Source organism: Filobasidium floriforme, assembly GCF_021052385.1.
Source record: "Filobasidium floriforme strain CBS 6241 chromosome Unknown HD553scaffold_21, whole genome shotgun sequence".
Classification (NCBI taxonomy): Eukaryota; Fungi; Basidiomycota; class Tremellomycetes; order Filobasidiales; family Filobasidiaceae; genus Filobasidium; species Filobasidium floriforme.
In genome coordinates, this window is record NW_025763642.1 from 409205 (window position 1) to 427271 (window position 18067).

Below are 18067 nucleotides of genomic sequence, written 5' to 3' on the forward strand. Positions count from 1 at the left end.
TCCTGTCACCCGTACTCTAGAATGAACCATGAGCTCTGCGCGATTAGATGCCCGTCTGAAATAGGGAAGTCTAAGGAATTGAGATGATTGTGTATCGATGAGGAATTGCTGAATGCATATCGCTGGAACGTCTTGATCCTTCCTCCCTTCGATGTACCTCGTAACATAAATATGCTGGAGGTTTCTGTTTCGATCGAGGCGATAGTATTGGGCATGAGAATGAGGCCCTCTCCGGCACATTGAAAGAGCCAATTGTATTTCACAATTGAAGGGGCACAGATGATGCCCTCAATTTACGCTATGATACAGTAACATCCCAACCTCACCAATCCTCGCCCCATCTTCGAGCCATTTTACGCGCGAACTCGAACTGCTACGCATTCTTGTTTGTGGCCATATAAGACAACTCCGCTTGACCAGGTAATCGATGGCAGCAACAAGGTATAACTTTGATCTCCGTTGCGTACGCCATAGTACTGCTACTTGAGCGACGAAACTTCAGATGATTCCGAACTTGTTCAGGTCAGCTCTATGTATCGAATCGAGCATTGATTCCGTGTTAGGGAAAAGAAGGAGGGGGGGGAGAAGGAGACCGATTCAGGACAGGCCGCTCCCTTGGGTCACAGTCTGCAAGCGTACCTGCACCTTTGCTACTCATCGAGATCTCGAGGAAGTATGAGGTGATACAACAGCAGTTTCTGGCCTAGATGACGGCTAATTGCTAACCATTTTATTATTGCTCGATCTCCGTCGCTATTCGAAATCGCGTGATGGCATCCTTTGTTCTGCTCCTGGAAGGTTCTCGGTCGCACATAGCCCCTTCTCCCAGACTATACATATATAATGTTATAATACCAGGGCGAAGTCAGGCCCTAAGTGATGGGGCGTTGAGCGAGAGTCTATCCATCTCAACTCAATCAACGTAACAGACACGATAAGAAGCGCAGGCATCCGACGTCCGACGAATTTGTGGTCAAACGTGGCACAGACCGATATCTGGTATGGGAAAGACTCAACATCTACGGCGGCGTGAGCTCTCGGTCCCTAGGCCACGGTCTTCCATCCCAGAATGATTTGTTAAGACGTGGAGCAGATCGCGTCACCAATTGCCCGGTTTACTGGCCGTGCTGGAGAATCTCCCTAACTGGCAACGAGAGATACGGAACCTGCTTGAGGTCCAGGACAACTTCCAGGCGAACGTCTGTAGAACGAACGAACCGTGGTACAAAGACAAATTTGCCGTGACCGATAATTTCTGTATGCGATGGCGCCGGCTGAAGGGTACGCAATCGCTCCTGCTCTTAATCGAACTTCGGACAGTCTTCGCTTTGAAGGATTCAATGGGAGTGGCCGCCGAAACGGTGTGCAGAATCTGGAGCAACATAGATTTTGGCCCCTGGATGCTGGAGAAAGAGCCTCCCCTCGAATCTTACCTAGAAGTCCCCGAAGGCGAAATCTTGTTTACGCCAGGCTCTCAGCTGCCTGACCCTACTCATACGGGAAGCTTTGCGTACAGTGACAACGTCAACACGCAGAGTTTGATGGATGCAATCACGTCTGTGACTGACAGATTTCGTATTTCGATGGCCGAATTGAGCGGGTTGACGCGAACCCTCGCGTTGAGTGCACCCCCTTCCGACACAGGACGATAACAGTCATTTGTACATGAGATCTATGTACGACTAGACTCTTATACTGGTATAGATCGATGACCAAGCCCCTCAAGAGAATGATACAGTCTGAGGTATAATGCGAGCAGGTACCGATAGACTAGCCGATAGAGAGTCAGTACAGCACAGATGGATGTTGTTTTGATTACCCTTTCTTTCTCGATCGTCGTTAGATAACGAAACGAGTATGCTAGAGACTTCATGTCCCCGCCGAGACAGCCAGGTGGGTGAAGAATCAGATTACGATCGATATTTGACCAATTCGGCGTTCACAACTCCCGGAAATCACGCTACGATACAGTAACAACCCGATCGCATAACCCCCCGGTCATTCTACAGTCCGTCATGCGCTTCATCCCAGATTCAGGCAATTACGCAACCTCCACCTTTCTCCTTGCGTGGACTGCCCATCGGTTCGGCTGTCCGTACCTGAGCAGGTTTCGTTCTCGAAAGGGCTACTCTCGCTGTTTCCTCGATCGCCTGTCGGATCCCACGATTCATCTTGGCCGAGCATTCTGAAACGAAAAGAATGCACGCGTCAGGTTTGGCGATCTGCATTAGAGCCTGAGCTTGCTCAGGCGCGAGACTTACCTAGGTATCGATGCGCTCGTATCCGTTTAGCCACTTCCAGACCGTCTTCGTACGACAGAATTCCTCGTTGACCCCTCTCTATCAATTTCCGGTTTGCCACCTCGTCTTCTCGCAAGTCGCATTTCAGCGCTAGGCATCGATTATACAAGCACGAGTACCAATCTCCCGAGATCAGCTCTCAACTATGCGCACCGGACTATCCCAGCCCTAGATCGCATGTGGACTAACCGACCAAGACGATCATTACGTCAGGACAATAGTGATCCACCTCGCCAATCCATTTCGCCTCTACGTTTTCCAGCGATTCGGGCCGTTCGACCGAGAAGCATATCATTATCACGTGGGTGTCTGCGTAGGATAGTGAACGGAGCCTGTCAAACCTGTTCCGTGTGGATATAGAGTCAGTTGAGGTGAAGTCAGTCGCAGTTAGCCGTACGACCCGGACGGGCTGTGTGATGAACAGGCGGGCTCACTCTTCTTGCCCTGCTGTATCCCATAAACTCAGCTCCACCGCCTGGCCATCCACCGTCAGAGTCTCCACAAAGTTCTCGAACACTGAAAAGAGAGATGAGTCAAGCTCAAGGGTTAGCTCGATGTTCTGATCTCGCCTGGATCGCATGACGGTGCGGTCTTGGTGATCGGCTCACCTGTTGGTTCGTAATCCGTCGGGAAGTAACCTGTAGGTAACCACATGAGTAATTAGTTTTGTTAACAGCAGCAGCGAACTATCGGCAGATCGCCGCTGGAGACAAACCTTGCGTAAACACCGTCAACATTGACGTCTGATACGCATAGTACGTTATAGGCCAGTTTGATGAGCCAACGGAATCATCCTCTATAGAGGTCCTGAAGAAGGACACACCTTGCCACAAGCCCCATCTCCAAGTACGACCAACTTCCGATTCACCTGAACCCACCAAGATCCATCACAAACTTGTCAGCCACGACCTTGCACTCGATCATTCCAACATTGCCCATGGCACCGCTGCCTGACCTACCGGCTTCTTCGTCCTCCCTGCGGACCCGCTCATCATCCCGCCTCCATTCGCAGGTCCATGAGGATATCCACCATCCGAGATCCTGTTGCTCTTGTTCGTCGGGTCATATGGACTTGAAGAGGTCTTGGAGGAGGAGGAAGGTATACAGAGCGGCATGTTTGGTTTGTTGTTGATTGGTGATGGCCGTAGTGGCTGTCGTGTTCGGTATGAAGCTGAAATTGTGACCTCGCGGGAAAAGTTATTGTGACAGATGACTATAAAACTAGATCTGATCCGCTTTGTGATTCCTAGATTCAAAGTAGATCAAGTTCCAGGGGGTCGAAGTTCACGGTAACCTTGGACATTCAGTGATCGTCCTCCTAGGTTCAGCGTTTGTTTACAAATGGCGCGAAAGTCAAATAAACATCCGAAAGTTCCCGGACCAGCACATATCCCACAGACCGTTCATACACGGAATCAAGCAATGCGAAAGTCGTACCAAGGTAGAAATGACATAGTGGACATGTGCACGACAAAAACAAACAATCGCTATATAAAATACATCCCCCTAGCTCCCCTCAGCAAAGTAACGAGGTGCGAAGAAAAAAGTAACGCCGGTAAAGGCGACCCCTTCCTTGCGATCCATCGTTCATCACTTGGGTATAAGCGTGCGAAGCCTTTCGAGATGTCAGGTGTTGGACATGATCGATATAGTGTGATCGTCGATGGTGGTCGTGAGCTGTCGTAGTCATCCTCCTCATCGTCATCTACGCGATTGCTCTAGTAGATTCGGTGGGGCTTGCCCATGGTGGACTTCAAGTGCAAAGACTTGACGTTTTGCCAAGCCTTCTTCAACAAGGAGACCAAGAAGTTGACGGCCAACATGGTGTTGGCGACAACCTGGTCCTCGTCCATGTCGACGTGACCGATGGCACATCCGAGACAAAGGACCTTCTTCAACTGGAACTTGATGGTGGACCTGATCTCGATGAGCTTCTTGGTGAGGTCGTCAGAGTGGGAGACGGGGGTGGGGAACTTTCCAGCTATAGACGTATCGGAAAGACAGCGGTCAGTTGAGCCATTCCTTTGATTCATCTTGAACGTGGGACCTCGACTCACCCTTGGAGAGACCGGGTCCGAGCAAACGAGGGATCTGCTTGATCAAAGCCTCGGAAGCCAAGAAAGCGTCGTACTTCTTGGCGAGCTTCTTGACGAGCTTCTTGTTCTTGTTGAGCCTACAGACGAGAAAGTTGGGTTATAGCGGTAAATGGAATGTCCAGCAGTTGAACCGGCTCTCGTACATCAATCTGGACTCACTTCTTCAAGTCCTCAACGGTCATGTACTCGAGCTCGATCTGCTTGGCCTGGTCGACGTGGGCAGCGTCGGCCAAGATGCAGACGGACATCCTAGGCCTAGGGACGTTCGGGAGCTTGATGGTACCCGACTATAGCACGCCAACAGGTCGTACCCAATTCAGCCCTTGAACTTTCGTAACGCATGATTGCCGACCAAGACTCACGAAACGCTTGTCCCTCTGGGGGTCGTAGTTCTTCAAACCGATCTGGAGCTCGATGGTCTCGACGAAGTTCCTCTTCTTTCCGACGGTGGTGCCATCGTCGTTCTTCTGAGCCTGTCCCTCGAGGGAAGACTGCATAAGCAGGGTCTTGACGGTGGTTCGCACGCTTGAAGCCGAGAGCTTGGACATGGTTGGCGGGTTGTTTTTGTGGTGGTGACCGACGGTGAAGAGAAAGAGGCAAAGGACAGGCGTGGGTCGATGTCGATATCGATTGAATATCGTCAATGTCAATGCGAGGTCGTCCGAGGGAGCAGCCGCCGCGCGCGCAACTTGGAATTTTCCGAGCGATTCTGATCGACCAAGTAGAAGCGCGTCGCGCTTCTTCTGCCTCTCGCTTTCTCACGCGTCAAGGCAGATCGTAGTCAGGATGATGAAACGCCAGTCGCCACTTACTTACTCTGGGAGAGGACGATTGCGGTGGTAAAGCTCGACCATAGCATTTCTGACTTCACGCTGTTGATATCAGTCAACCTTGGCATATGCGGGAAACACGAGCAAGGCGTTTGTGCTGACGGGTATGATGGATATATAGGCTACAGTTTCCCAACCTCTATCTTATACAATGCTGACAAAGGAACCCCATCTAAGCCTCCCGTAGCCCCTGGAGATCATCCTTTTCCAGTCGTTCGCCCCAGTTGAGGCGCTTCTCGAAGACCAGCGCCACGTAGCTTAGGGCGAGCAGGACGGGCACTTCGACCAACGGGCCGATAGTCGCTGCTAGCGCTTGGTCCGAGTCGATCCCGTAGACGGCGATGCAAACGGCGATGGCGAGTTCGAAGCTGTAGCATAGACGAGATGGAAGTTTGATGATCAGTCTTATCGTTAACAAATAGAATCCGTCTCCAGAGCGACTACTTACTTGTTAGATCCCGCCGTGAATGATTGCACAACGGCCATCTTGTATCCATACTTTTTCGAACCTTCTTTCCGGGAAGTCAAGTAGTAGACCAAGAAAAATGTCCCTGCCCACATGATGATGAAGTAGAGGCACATAGGCACAAAGACCCGGAAGACCGAGCCGATGTTGTCCAGAATCCGGTTGGCCTGTTGGGCGAAGATGAGGATGATGCTATAGGTTCGTACGAGAGGTTGAAGGGTCATCGTTAGTGCCGCAAGACAAACGCAAGGCGAGAAGTTCAGCATAGTTGTTAACAGGGATACTCACGTGTAGAGCAACCCCAGCAAAGCCAGAGGTCCAAAGTAGGGCAAGAACTTGGTCTCGAACCTGTGCTTCCCCATCGCCCATATCCCCAAGAACCTAGTAACCACCCCGGCAGCAAGCGGTATGCCCAAATAGATGCAGACTGCTATCGCCGTATGCGAATAATCCAGCTCCAGATCCTCTTCTCCGGAGATGACGTTGACGAACAACAAGGACATGGGCGAGTAGAGGACAATCTGGAGGAGAGAATTGATGATGACCAGGACGGCGCAGTAATCGACGTCACCGTTGGCGAGCTGGTTCCAAATCATGACCATGGCGATGCAGCGCGCGAGGCCGACCATGATCACGCCTGTTCTGTAGGTGGGGAGGTCGGGTAGCGTGGCCCAGGCGATGCCGAGCATGACCTGCGAGGCGTAGCGTATCATAAACGCTTAGCTAAATCTCGGGGATTGGAACTCGGAAGGTGGACTCACGAAGGGACCGATAATCCAGTTCAAGATGAGGGACAGGATGACCTGTCTCCAGATATGTATCGTCCGGAACAAGGCCGGTAATCGCTCGTATTGTACTGTTCGGATCACATGCATGGAACACGTCATAAGCAACACTCCTCTCAAGGCCATGTCATCTTATAGGTGTTTGCTTACCTTTAGTCAAGATCGGCCACATCATCACGAGCAGTCCGACGACGATGGCTATATCACCCAAAGAGAAGCGGTTTGATAAGCCCCTAGCTGAGCGATAAGCCAGCGAGAGATGGGGTACTTGCGGACAGAGACACCTTCCAACGTCGCACTCGTCAACACGCTTTCTACGTTGTCCGCGAATTTGCCTGCAGACAATTTCCACGAGGCGTTAGTTATAAGTTGGATCAAGTCTATGCGGTATATAGGACTGACCGATAACCACGCCCAATATCATGGCCAACAGGACCAGCGGGGCCAAGAACCTATCCAGCCATCCGAGACCCTTGAGAAGTTGACCTGACAACCGCGAGTATAGACTCAGTCTTCTTGAAATACAACCTCTCGTCGATCAGAAGAGCTGGAACCCACTCTCTGGCCTGACAGGCATCGAAGCGTTCTCAGGCGTGGTAGTCGTCGCCTCGTCGCCCCCTGATGTATGTTGCAAGTCGAGGGATCGTTCTTCCTCCTTGGTCATGGTCGATGTCTGAGCCGATTTCTCGGGAAGGCTCGAATGAGCGTCGAGGTCGAGAGGTTGGCGGCACGACATGTTTACGAGGTAGAGCTGATGTCGTCCGAACGTCTGGTACAAGGTGTATAAATGGATGTCCCGAGGTTATCCACGCTTGAAGGAGGTTCCCGATCTCCAGCTCTTGTCGAGCTTATATACCCCAATCTCGATCTAGGACCTTCCCCGGGTCGAGACGACTAGATCAATCGATCAGCTCGATCAGAGCAACGGAGTCCCGAGATGCGAGATGGGAGATGAGCTTTGGACCGAAATTCTTTGGTTTCCGTCGTCGACATGGGCAATCGCCGATCAAAAACGTGCATCTCGAAGATTCCGTGTGTGTGTGTGTGTGTCCTTGTGGATATCGCCCATGCGACACGGAATCTGTCTCCTTGGCGGTTACGTGATGTCTGTTAGAAGGCGTTTCATTTCGGATGTAGTGGGGTGACATTACTTCCGAACACCGCTATACCTCTGGGTATATATCGCGAGCGATAACTCGCAACCTCCCCACCTGCTCGCAACTTTCAACCTCGAACTCTCGAAAGGTCACGCATGCGAACATTCATCAAACACGTCATGTCAACTTCCGGATCTACTGCACCCTGGTATGCTAGTCTACCCGCCCCTCGGGGTACACCACTACAGATGGCCGTGTCCGAGCTCAAGGCGTTGAAGGATGATCCCGCCCGACGAGCCGGGGTGGATTATCTGGTCGTCGACGTACGGAGAGCCGATATGGACGTGAGTTCCGGCACTTGTTAGATAAGGAAGGGACGGAGTCAGGCATTGTATCGCACTGGAAATGAGACTTATGCCGAGGCCGACACTGTCATACAGGAGCCGGATGGCAAGATGATCATCCCGGGCGCAATCAACCTCCCCGCTCAGACGTTTCACCAGACGCTCCCTACTCTCCTTCCGGTCCTTTCTCGGTCTGTTCATCCCCTCGTTGAGCTGCATGGAATTGGAACCTGATTGCCGTCAAGATACTGGCTTCCTACTCTGCGTTGCAGAATCCCTCGAGTTATATTCCACTGTTCTTCTTCTAACGGCCGAGGACCTCGGTGTGCGGGTTGGTATCAAGACGCGCTCGACGACCACGAGAACGACAGATCGACGACCACGGGGGATATTTCCAAATCATACGTCTTGACGGGAGGGATCAAGGCTTGGAAGAGCGCTTATCCGGATGACGTGCAGCCGCTGTAGCTGGGGGAGGTGAGAGTGGAGAAGGGGTCTTAATCCTGTGAGGAGAAGCTATACAGCGTCATCTGTCAGAAACCCAGAAGAAGACCGTTTGAATGGGCAAATGCACCACAATATACAATAATATCATTACAACATCACGTCCATACATCTTCGCAAACATCGAACATATCCTTCATCGCCGGCCTCCATCGCCTGATCCCCTACTCCAGGCACTATGCGGCCTCAAACAAAAACCCCAAGCACATTACCAAGCCCTACCGCAAACGCCGCACATGTCATGACGACCCGACAATTGTGCAAGAATACCCATCGGTCCAACAAACGGTTGATTTTGACTTCGGTACCGGAATTTGGAGTGGATGACCCCTTTTCGGAGGACTTGGATTCGGTGCGTTCGCGGTGGGCGATGAGGATGTCGTTGACGGGCTTGATGAATAGCAACTGGGAGCCGAGCCGAGCGGCGTAAGCGAGGTTCGAACGGTAGGGTCTTCAAGATCAGATCAGAGGTAGAGACTGCACAAGGACAGCCGGGAGTGAAGCTTACTGTGAAAGGTATAATGCCCAAATGCAGCACTCCCGCCCCGATCGCCGCCTGTTGAGACAACTCTCCTACGAGGGGGAACTTGTATGCCCCGACGAGATAGGAAACAGCAGCTCCGATAGCTGTCAGAGGGATAGAAGCTTTCCCAGCTTCGTAACCCTTGTTCCAGATGGCGAGTCTTTGGGCGATGGGGCCGGAAGAGGGGGGTTGGAAGAGCTTGTTGATTATCGCTGGGTACGACAAGGTTAGGCCTATACAGCGACGTATAGACGAGCGAGGATGGAGAAGAGAAGATCACTTTATAGCCAAGTTGGAAAATGCAAGGCAAGCTTACCTGCAGCTAGACCTGAGCAGAAGAGGCCGGTCCCGGCGACGAGAGCAGGTCCGGAGAGGTTCATTTCGTTTCGTGACTACGTGCGAACGTTTCCGGGATGCATTCGACTTCAGTCGGGGGATCCTCGGTTAACAATAGAGGGTCAGATGACTACTGAAGATTAAGGGGTTGTCTTTCCAAACGCTGCCTTGTGCGATAACTGACACGGTATAAATGCTCTTGAGCCTTTGCAACCTTTCGTCGTCCTCTCGCTCGTCCGAAGCCGGACCGCGGCGGAAGTTACATCGGACATCGCCGAGACAGGGTCACGGACATTCTACCTATTTATTCATGTCCGTATCGACCGGGTAATCGATCGATCGGTTAATGTGGACAGGCTACAGCTATGCAAGCATGACGCTCGTGCACATCGCTATTCAGGGTCCAGGGACGACAAGCATCGAACCTTTCAACAGCGACATCGGCCACGCGTTGCGCACTGTAGTAGATACTCGTAACCACGAATCAAGATGCCTGTGGAAAACGTGACCGGATCATGCTATTGCAAGGCCATCGCCTATTCCATCTCCGACGTCGAGTCTCTTCCCCTTGACGGGATTATTTGTCATTGTCGAGCAAGTCTTCGTCTTGATTCCCATGATCGGTTTCAGAGATCCTGACCTCAGAAATACAAATTGCTGTGAATTGTCTCCAGACGTGCCAGAAGATCGCAACGATGGGCTCGTATAATGTCACTCTCAATCGCGAACAACTCAAGATCACCAAGGGCGAGCTTGCTGTCAGTCTTCGCCTTCATGTTGAATTTGATCTCTCTGGGCTGATGCCAGGCCATGGCAATCTTTGATGGATTCCCCACCACTGCGTCGATCATGGATACAGAGTTACGAAGACAACTCTGCCGACTCGGGGAAGACCATCACCCGCATGTTCTGCAAGACATGCGGATCGGGGATCTACTCTCGACCAGACTCAATCCCGGACAAGTTGTTTCTCAAGGCCGGCACTCTGGACGATATGAGTCAAGTGAGACCCAATGCCGAGATTGTAAGTCGCTACTTGCAGTGGATCAAGTGGCCGATTGGCGGGTTCTCACACCGTTGGATGTTTGGGGTTCCAGTACGTCGAACGCGCGATCAAAGGGATGCCTGGGTCAGTCTCTAGTCGAGAACTCTCATCGCCGGTTTGTCCCGCCTCTATCGCTATGCTGACAGCATGGATGCATCTTCTGATTCCGCAGGTCTAGCGAGGAGATCAAGTGTACTTTGTTCGAAGGTATGATGAAGAACAAGTTGTAATTTGTGAGCTCAGCGCAGAGCGAGATGTGAGAGCTGAGAGGTCCGAGCCGTGCCGGGTATCGCGAAGCCAGAGGTTGTAAACAAGATACAAGATGCAAGATGAAGATCAGAGTCTCCGACTCTTAAAGATCGAGAACGGCCTTCAAATGCCAGGAAGCAGGTCTTGCAAGCACGCGTGATATCAAATCCGGATATACGTTTCAGCTTCTATCTCTACAATACGCCAACAATAATAACTGCTACTATCCATCATCTTTGTTTTATCGACTCATGTAGCCTCCGGCCTTGAGTTGCGACTTAGGGATAGGAGGAATGGCCGTCATCAGGATCCCGATGGCCATACTGCAAACACCGATGATCCAGCAGCCTTTATGGTAGTTGGTGAAACGGAACTACGAGCGGGACAAGATGATTTCATCAGCATCAGGGAAACGACCGAGGATTGACGGGGGCTTGGATACTCACTGCTACCGAGAACATGACACCCCCAAAGTTTCCGGTTGACCCGACAGCACTATCAAATATCGAACCTTTATCAGTACCGTGCGGCAAGGGCGAAAATCCGGCAAGCAGACTCGACATACCCGCTCATGATTCCGTTGTACTGGGGGTTGACGTGGGGTACCAATGAATAAGCGGCACCGTTGGCAGCGTCCATGAAGATGGCCATGGCTTGGATACCTCCGACGAGCGCGACCGCGTTAGTTGGGTTGACGAGACCGATCCAGGTCAACATGACACCTTGAGCGGTGACCAACTGTGGGGCGAGCGTTCGTGCGATGTCGTCAGCAAAAGATTTAGGACAGATGAAAGGGGCAATCGGTTACTCACGAATCCATACCACAACTGCTTAGACTTGGTTCCCCACCTGGGCGAGACGGCGCCGTAGATCCGGTCCGACAGGAAACCTCCAAGCGGACGACAGACCACGTTGAACGCTCCGAAGGCGGCGGCGACCTGACCCGCCTTGGTCTGGCCCCATCCGGGGAACTTTTGTTGGTACCAAGAGCTGAGGATGGCTGCGAGAGCGAGCTCCCCTCCGAATGAACAGGCGTAGGGCGCGGCCAGCATGAGCGTTTGAATGCAGCAGAGGGCTTTGATGGAATCCTTCAAGCTGGGCTTGGGTAGGGCTTCCATCACCAGTACGGGCTCTCGAGGGGATTGAGCCTCATCGTCTTCAAGAGCGGCTACAGTGACCGTAGGTTCTTTGGATCGCTTGTCATCCTTGCCGTCGTTAGATGGTTCGGAGTCCACTCGATCCACACCAGATGAAGAGGGGGAGGGAGAGGTCATCTCGACAACGGTCGAAGTGGCGTTGAACCGATCCTCCCATTTGCCGGTAGGAGTGTCGTCGCACAAGAAGTAGGATCCAGCGGCGCAAGCCAGAAGCATGATCGTAGGGACAACGAACGAGACTCGCCAAGCCACGTGAGAGGTTCGGCCCATCCCTCGGATACTGTCGTAAACCGCGGGCATCATAAAGTAGGCAACGGCGCTACCACCGTTTCCCCATCCACCAGCGAACCCGTTCGCTGCAAGGCGAGAGAAGCAGATCAGGCCGAGCGTCTAGAATTTCGCTGGCAAATTCGGGAGACTTACCGGTACCGACGACATTCTTGTCGTAGAACATGGTGCACCAGTTCAACGTGGGCACAAATGAGGCACCCGCAATCCCGACAAAGAAACGGATGAGCATGAGGCCAGCATAGTTGGTGATTGTTCCGGCCAAAGCGCATGGAATGGCGGCGGCTATAAGCACTCCGGTCACTGCGCAAAACATCATTGTCAGCTCGGGAGCTGGGACGTTCATTCTACCTTGGACCGTGAACTTACTGGTTTTTCTCGGTCCGAAACGATCACAGCACGGTCCAACAACGGCTCTCATGACCATCCCAGCTACCAAGGCGATGATGTTGCTGTTAAGCCACTGCTCGTTGGTGATCTTGAGATCCGCGCGGATGGATTTCGACAAGGGAGAGAAGGAGTACCACGCCGAGAAAGAGCAGCCTGTACGCGAGAGATTGATAACAACATCAGGATGGGTCAGGCTATGGATACCGGCTTTGCTACTCACAGAACGACGCCCAGGCGAAGAAGAACACTCGACCATGCCTATCAAATGGGTTGATGATGGGCAGCTTCTGAGCCTTGCCGTTTAAAGGGTTGATGGGAGGTGCCCGTAAGCAGAATAGGTTCTTCATCTTTGGGTTACCTGCCGCTGTTCGTCGATTTGGTTGAGCGTTTTTACCAGTCCTGAACCGAGTCTGCTGACGTTCCCCCACTTGGAGAGAGGAGGTGGATACATCCCTCTCATATATCTCATATATATGATTCTCCCAATCATATCTTGGATATTCCCCTATCAAGAACGAAGCAGAAATCACTGTCGTCTCTTCCGCTCCGTGACCCTGGAACCCTGGATGGACCGATAGGGGATGGGAAGCCGGGAGCTATTCGGTCAGAGATCAAGATCATTTGGAACGTTAATGTTCCGTTCAGACCCAGCGGAGGGAATTCTACTCTTGGCGCCATCGCCTCCTTCTTATGACCTTCCTCAGAGTGCTCGAGAGCGTTATCTGGGGCTTCCATGGGATCAGGCGGGGACTGGGATGGAGAGATATGGGTGACGAGGCCGAGGCTTATCGGTTTCGCATCGAGTTTCGAGAGATAACACGCGCGCGCGCGCCCCGCTCAGGGCGAGTTTAGCGCGGGAGCAGGTCAGAGATTGTCGATAAGCAATCCGATGATGGCTGATAACCTCGGGCCTCTTGAGACTGCTCTCGTATGGCGTATGGTGTCCGATGGATACAGATGTAATTGAAATGAATTAAATCAGAAGCCCTGACGTGTGGACAGAGATAGACAGCATGGCTTAGGAATCGCGTTGGAGCCTCCGCTTGCAGGAATGCGTTGGTCGCGAAGAACAAAATACTGCGGAACGTTCCAGATCTCCCGGGTACCAGGGTCGATGCCCATCAATTGCTGATCGAGTCCCCAGGCACACACCGTTGCCTCGAAACTCGATGTCCGGTATCGTGAGATTCGTTAATGGATCCGGGGTCAGGTCGTTCCAGTACAGGCACCGAGACGCGAGACGTGCCCCTTTATAACCATTCAAACATGTCGGCTTGATCAGATAAAGGTATTCGATATTGTCTCCGGGGCTGTGCTTACTTTTGGCACGTAGCACCAGACTTAATTCCCAAGTCTGAAGCTGTTGGATGAGTCCAGGTCATCCTGTTCCGCTCTCACAAAGTCACTCGCTGCGGACCTGTGAGCGAAATGTCACAAAATGCTGACTTTTGGGAGAAGCTCAGTGAAATACACATCAGACCACATGCGCAACATCAAAACCCCGTCGACAACCACCGGTCGTCGGTCGCACCGGGTATTTGGTCTTCTTTGACTCGGATAGGTCCACAGCTCGTACCGGGGGAATGGAACACTCCTTGGATCCCCTCACAATCTCAGGCAATTGGTGAACCTCGGTCAGGCGTTCAGTGTATACCTCCGTCCCGCCAGGAGCGTCGATCAGCGTCTGCGAGCATGAATAATGACTATCTGCGACCGAGATAGTAAGGAGACGCGGGCCGCCGGGTCAATTCAACTGACTCTACAATAAGTCGAAGAACTCAACCTAGAACCATGAGTTTCACTCCTTCTCTATCGATGAGCTACTGATTCGTACCATTGACCTCATTTTATGTCACTTCATGCTCAAATTTCTGATAGCCAGTACAAATATATGCTATGTGACACCAGCTTACGCGCCTCCCGCTCTCACACTCTACCTACGGCCCCAGCCCTGACCTCCCCACAAAGCGTCTTCAAAATCTCTCCCGCTTTTACGAAATCCTCCCGTTCGAGGTAAATCTGCCCGCTGAGCCTGACCCACATCGATCCTTGGTATTCCATAGTGGCCATGAACGTATCGTACCGCTCGACCATGGTCCGGCCCAACCAATCTACGATCTGAGCGGACGAAACCTCGGCCTTGTTCGGCTCGACCGAGGCTTTAACGTCCAGGACCAATTTGCCCTCTGACGTGAGTGCGAGAGGGAGAAGCACGTTGGCCATGGGAGAATCTTGGGAGGGGACGTCCATCATCCGAGTGCCTAGCGTCGACGCTACGATCTCAGAACCTTCCCAGACCAACTCTCGACAGTACCTCCTGATCTTATCTTCACCTCCGCAGACTTCTTTCCGGAACCTCACCGCTTCGGGCACACAATATATGGCCGAATTGTCCAAGGTCCCGTAGTATGCAAAGTTGCTGATATACGCCGAGTCTCCCAACCCTGAGTCTGGGCGCGGCACGATGGTGGGTTTGATAGATGTGTCTTTCGGGACGAGGCCGAACGAAGTGGGGAGGGTTGATCGGATTAGGTGTTGATTGCGGACGGGAACGTAGAACATGGCGACGCTTTTAGGCACGTAGAGCCATCTGTAGGGATAGGTAGTAGTGATGAGCTGCAAGGCCGCAGGACCAAACGATATAGCGATATAACCTGGTAGGCTTGGACTCACTTGTGACAGTTCGAAACGAAGAAATCCGGATCGACCTCTCCCAGCTTCAACTCGATCGCTCCAATCCCATGAGCCCCATCCACACAACTGAGTACACCTTCTTCTTTGCAGATCCCGACGAGCTTCTCCCAGGGCCACCTCACCCCGGGCATGGACGATATCGAATCGAATACCGCCAGCTTGACCCGTCTCTTTCCCCCGGACTCGGAGGAGACGTCCTGGATCTTCTTTCTAAACCCGGAGAGGAGGTCAGATTCCGTCATCGGTTGATTGAAGACGTAATGCACCGTCTCTGCCGGGGTCGTCTCGCAAATATACTGCACGGTCTTGTTGGCCGCGCCATAGATGGTCTCGCAAGTAAGGATAACATCCCCCTCTTCCCATTCCAGGTTCCTGAGGACTATGTTTGTTCCGGTACTAGCGTTTTGAACGAAGGTAACCGTTTCCAGTGGTGCTTGGACCAGATCGGCGATGGCTTGACGGGCTCGGAGGAGAGGGGCGGTAGAGTTGAAACGGACAAAGTTGTCGGGTTGAGATTCTTGAGCAAGTTGGTAGTCGAGAAAGACTTTGCGGACGGATTTGGGGTAGGTGCCGTAGGATCCTACGTATGGTAATCTCTACTCGGTCAGAAACGATCCATTAGGAGTTTCGAAGATGTGAATATGAACTTGCCGTGATTCAGGTTAGTCCACTTCTCGTCAAAGAGAAACTCGTCTCGCATCGTATGACCGAACGACTTTGTTTGCTTCGTTTCGGTCGTCATGTCGAGAAGTTCGGGGCGACGCGAAGGTGCTCGATACTTGGAGAGGGTTCAGATTCTGGTCCAGGGGCGAGCCTCAAGTATGCTATCTCGAGATGAGTGTTATATGATCTTTCTCTCTCGAGGTTCAGGGGAATTGCTTGAAATGAGGTCGAGTCATATGGTCGGACATGACCGACAGAGAGGAATCCTCTCGCAACTTCTCGAGAACCCGAGCAATTCACCGATCACCGAAACAATCGGTATCTCGTTCAACAACCACAATGAGTGACAAGGTCATCTCGTTCGAAACCAGTGAAGATATGGGCATGGCGTTCAATGGATACTTGGCTTCTGTGACACTGGATACAGAGCTCCTCTCTGTAGATCTTCAAGTCGACGCGCCTACTGCACCTTCTTCCCCTTGACATCCCTCGACCCCACCCACCCGAGCTCTTCCGCCAACCTCGTCCGAGTCCCCAAGAGTAACGAGATGATCCCCTTGAATACGGTCACTTGAGGGGCGAATTGACCGACGAGGGCTTGGTAGGACTTGTATGCTGGGTACTATATATTATCGATAACAACCGTCATCCGTCAGAGATGGTTCCTTCACTTGTAAGGCAGAGAGAGCGCGAATGGGAAACGGCGGCGACTTACCTTCGGCGCAGTGATACTCTCGGTGAACCACGTCGAAGCGATAAACAAGCAAGAATACTACCGTCCAGACCAGCCCATGCAGGTTCAGCTACCGAACCTCCTGAGGTCGAGATTCGAAATCCCGGCTCCGACTTACGGCAATTGCAGGTATAATCGGACTAGGCAAGACCATGCCCCTCTTCTCCCCGACCGTCAAGCCCGCTCCAACAGAGCCAAAGCTGGCGCTGAGCAGAGGGAACAGCCCTTGTAACGCCCAAAACGTCATCTCACAGGCGAAATTCGGGTGTCGGCTCCATGCCCAGAGTCCTTTGGTGATGAACCCCCTCTGGGCGTCTTTCGGGGTCCAGGTGATATCGAACGGGCCTTGTTTGTAGGTGGTCACGTTTCGAGGGATGTTGACATTGATGTCGTCCTGAGATTGGGACTTCTTGACATGTTGTTTATACGTCTGGAAGTGATATTGTTGGTTGTCGGCCATGAACTGGGTGTAGATCGTCAGAAGCGTCAGGACGGTCAAGATGACGTCGGTAGCGCCTAGTCCGTAGGGCAAACCGAGAGCTGAGCTGGATTGAGTGGGACGAGGAGTGAGGAGGACGTTCTGGTAAGGGAGGGACATGGCTGCTAGGAGGAGCGACTGGGCGATAGCTATGGTATGAACAGGATGAGAGCAGGATCGTTAGTTCCGGGACCGCTCAGTATGAACCGGACTGGGCTGACCGATGAAACCGAGGTGGAACAACTGGAACAACCAGGTGGGCAACTGGTCTCTCCAGATCTGCCAGCGATAGTCCTCGTCGAAGCTGCCGGAATCAGACAAAGACATAGGAACGGAGGTTCAGCTTTCAGGCTCGTCGAGATCGATTTCGCCTGACAGAGCAGAGAACGCATATCGAGCTTACAAGTTGTATAGCCCTCTTCGCGCTGTATGGGCGGTCAGACGGACGCCCCATACGACCTGCGCATCATCATCACATACGACACAGACGAACAAGGATCGTGATTAGCTCAGGCATATCGTATCGATCCGGGAACCTTACCATCAAGCTCCACATGAGACATAGCCTAGGGAGATTGTGTAGGAACGCCTCGCCATTATTATTGAACAGGGGATAGAGGACAAAGTGCAGGGAGTAGGCGATCGGTAGAAAAGTCCATTGACGATCTAGATTTCACGAAATTTCGAGCCAAGAAGGATGACGTCAGACCCGGCGACCCAAGTAGGCTGTACAAAGTCACTCACCGATCTGGCTGACGTTCCCTGTGACTAGCCCGAGTACATAGGTCAACGTCAAACTCGTCCAGAAAAGGGGCATGATGGTATGAATGCTGTCCGGGGCGTTCTGGTAGTACTCGAAGAACGACCAGGGATTGCGGGCATGGTGGATATGCTGCTGGAGGTAGGCGGGGAAGGATCGAAAGGCGGCCGGTATATAGCTGACGAGGTCGAGTTTGTCCATCTTTGAATGGTGGTGATAGGGTAGGGTGTGGTCCACTCCGAATGTATGGTATGGATGTCGGTACGTCAGGTCAGAGTGATCGAGTGATGTGATCATAATGGTGTGAGAGTGTTTTTGCTGCCAAAAGG

At 52.3% G+C, this 18067-nt stretch overlaps 9 protein-coding genes across 9 annotated transcripts; 2 read left to right on the forward strand and 7 right to left on the reverse strand.

Annotated features, from left to right (window-relative positions):
- Window positions 1–1898: 1898 nt before the first annotated feature.
- HD553DRAFT_317097 (ras family-domain-containing protein) lies at window positions 1899–3634 on the reverse strand. Its single transcript, XM_046180712.1, has 8 exons — window positions 3260–3634; window positions 3124–3168; window positions 3016–3043; window positions 2909–2938; window positions 2735–2816; window positions 2490–2641; window positions 2262–2390; window positions 1899–2185 (listed from the first exon to the last, which is right to left on the reverse strand). The coding sequence occupies exons 1-8, from the start codon at window positions 3413–3415 to the stop codon at window positions 2034–2036; spliced, it is 774 nt and encodes a 257-aa protein (XP_046034109.1). The 5' UTR covers window positions 3416–3634; the 3' UTR covers window positions 1899–2033.
- A 100-nt stretch (window positions 3635–3734) lies between these two features.
- HD553DRAFT_317104 (60s ribosomal protein l1-a) lies at window positions 3735–5037 on the reverse strand. Its single transcript, XM_046180713.1, has 4 exons — window positions 4759–5037; window positions 4556–4683; window positions 4358–4473; window positions 3735–4281 (listed from the first exon to the last, which is right to left on the reverse strand). Exons 1-4 carry the CDS (start codon window positions 4942–4944, stop codon window positions 4019–4021), a joined length of 693 nt encoding a protein of 230 aa, XP_046034110.1. The 5' UTR covers window positions 4945–5037; the 3' UTR covers window positions 3735–4018.
- A 199-nt stretch (window positions 5038–5236) lies between these two features.
- On the reverse strand, window positions 5237–7479 carry HD553DRAFT_332362 (sodium bile acid symporter family-domain-containing protein). Its single transcript, XM_046182059.1, has 8 exons — window positions 7036–7479; window positions 6880–6963; window positions 6750–6812; window positions 6628–6675; window positions 6454–6548; window positions 5981–6384; window positions 5675–5884; window positions 5237–5594 (listed from the first exon to the last, which is right to left on the reverse strand). The coding sequence occupies exons 1-8, from the start codon at window positions 7211–7213 to the stop codon at window positions 5399–5401; spliced, it is 1278 nt and encodes a 425-aa protein (XP_046034111.1). The 5' UTR covers window positions 7214–7479; the 3' UTR covers window positions 5237–5398.
- A 226-nt stretch (window positions 7480–7705) lies between these two features.
- HD553DRAFT_317113 (Rhodanese-like domain-containing protein) lies at window positions 7706–8502 on the forward strand. Its single transcript, XM_046180714.1, has 3 exons — window positions 7706–7918; window positions 8015–8109; window positions 8191–8502. Exons 1-3 carry the CDS (start codon window positions 7730–7732, stop codon window positions 8384–8386), a joined length of 480 nt encoding a protein of 159 aa, XP_046034112.1. The 5' UTR covers window positions 7706–7729; the 3' UTR covers window positions 8387–8502.
- On the reverse strand, window positions 8474–9479 carry HD553DRAFT_317114 (uncharacterized protein). The gene is made up of 3 exons (XM_046180715.1): window positions 9262–9479; window positions 8931–9178; window positions 8474–8827 (listed from the first exon to the last, which is right to left on the reverse strand). The coding sequence occupies exons 1-3, from the start codon at window positions 9323–9325 to the stop codon at window positions 8609–8611; spliced, it is 531 nt and encodes a 176-aa protein (XP_046034113.1). The 5' UTR covers window positions 9326–9479; the 3' UTR covers window positions 8474–8608.
- A 150-nt stretch (window positions 9480–9629) lies between these two features.
- HD553DRAFT_317117 (glutathione-dependent formaldehyde-activating GFA) lies at window positions 9630–10716 on the forward strand. Its single transcript, XM_046180716.1, has 5 exons — window positions 9630–9875; window positions 9956–10039; window positions 10141–10305; window positions 10379–10410; window positions 10499–10716. The coding sequence occupies exons 1-5, from the start codon at window positions 9771–9773 to the stop codon at window positions 10554–10556; spliced, it is 444 nt and encodes a 147-aa protein (XP_046034114.1). The 5' UTR covers window positions 9630–9770; the 3' UTR covers window positions 10557–10716.
- Window positions 10643–12874, reverse strand: HD553DRAFT_115641 (major facilitator superfamily domain-containing protein). Its single transcript, XM_046176451.1, has 7 exons — window positions 12631–12874; window positions 12390–12563; window positions 12156–12323; window positions 11388–12088; window positions 11141–11313; window positions 11022–11070; window positions 10643–10948 (listed from the first exon to the last, which is right to left on the reverse strand). Exons 1-7 carry the CDS (start codon window positions 12755–12757, stop codon window positions 10817–10819), a joined length of 1524 nt encoding a protein of 507 aa, XP_046034115.1. The 5' UTR covers window positions 12758–12874; the 3' UTR covers window positions 10643–10816.
- Window positions 12875–14336: 1462 nt separating this feature from the next.
- HD553DRAFT_276242 (pyridoxal phosphate-dependent transferase) lies at window positions 14337–15846 on the reverse strand (the record flags this gene model as incomplete). The annotated part of the gene is made up of 3 exons (XM_046177948.1): window positions 14337–15000; window positions 15084–15698; window positions 15752–15846. The coding sequence occupies 3 exons, from the start codon at window positions 15844–15846 to the stop codon at window positions 14337–14339; spliced, it is 1374 nt and encodes a 457-aa protein (XP_046034116.1).
- A 288-nt stretch (window positions 15847–16134) lies between these two features.
- HD553DRAFT_317122 (uncharacterized protein) lies at window positions 16135–18002 on the reverse strand. The gene is made up of 7 exons (XM_046180717.1): window positions 17723–18002; window positions 17520–17644; window positions 17382–17437; window positions 17200–17282; window positions 16619–17127; window positions 16483–16539; window positions 16135–16389 (listed from the first exon to the last, which is right to left on the reverse strand). Exons 1-7 carry the CDS (start codon window positions 17937–17939, stop codon window positions 16228–16230), a joined length of 1209 nt encoding a protein of 402 aa, XP_046034117.1. The 5' UTR covers window positions 17940–18002; the 3' UTR covers window positions 16135–16227.
- Window positions 18003–18067: the final 65 nt, after the last annotated feature.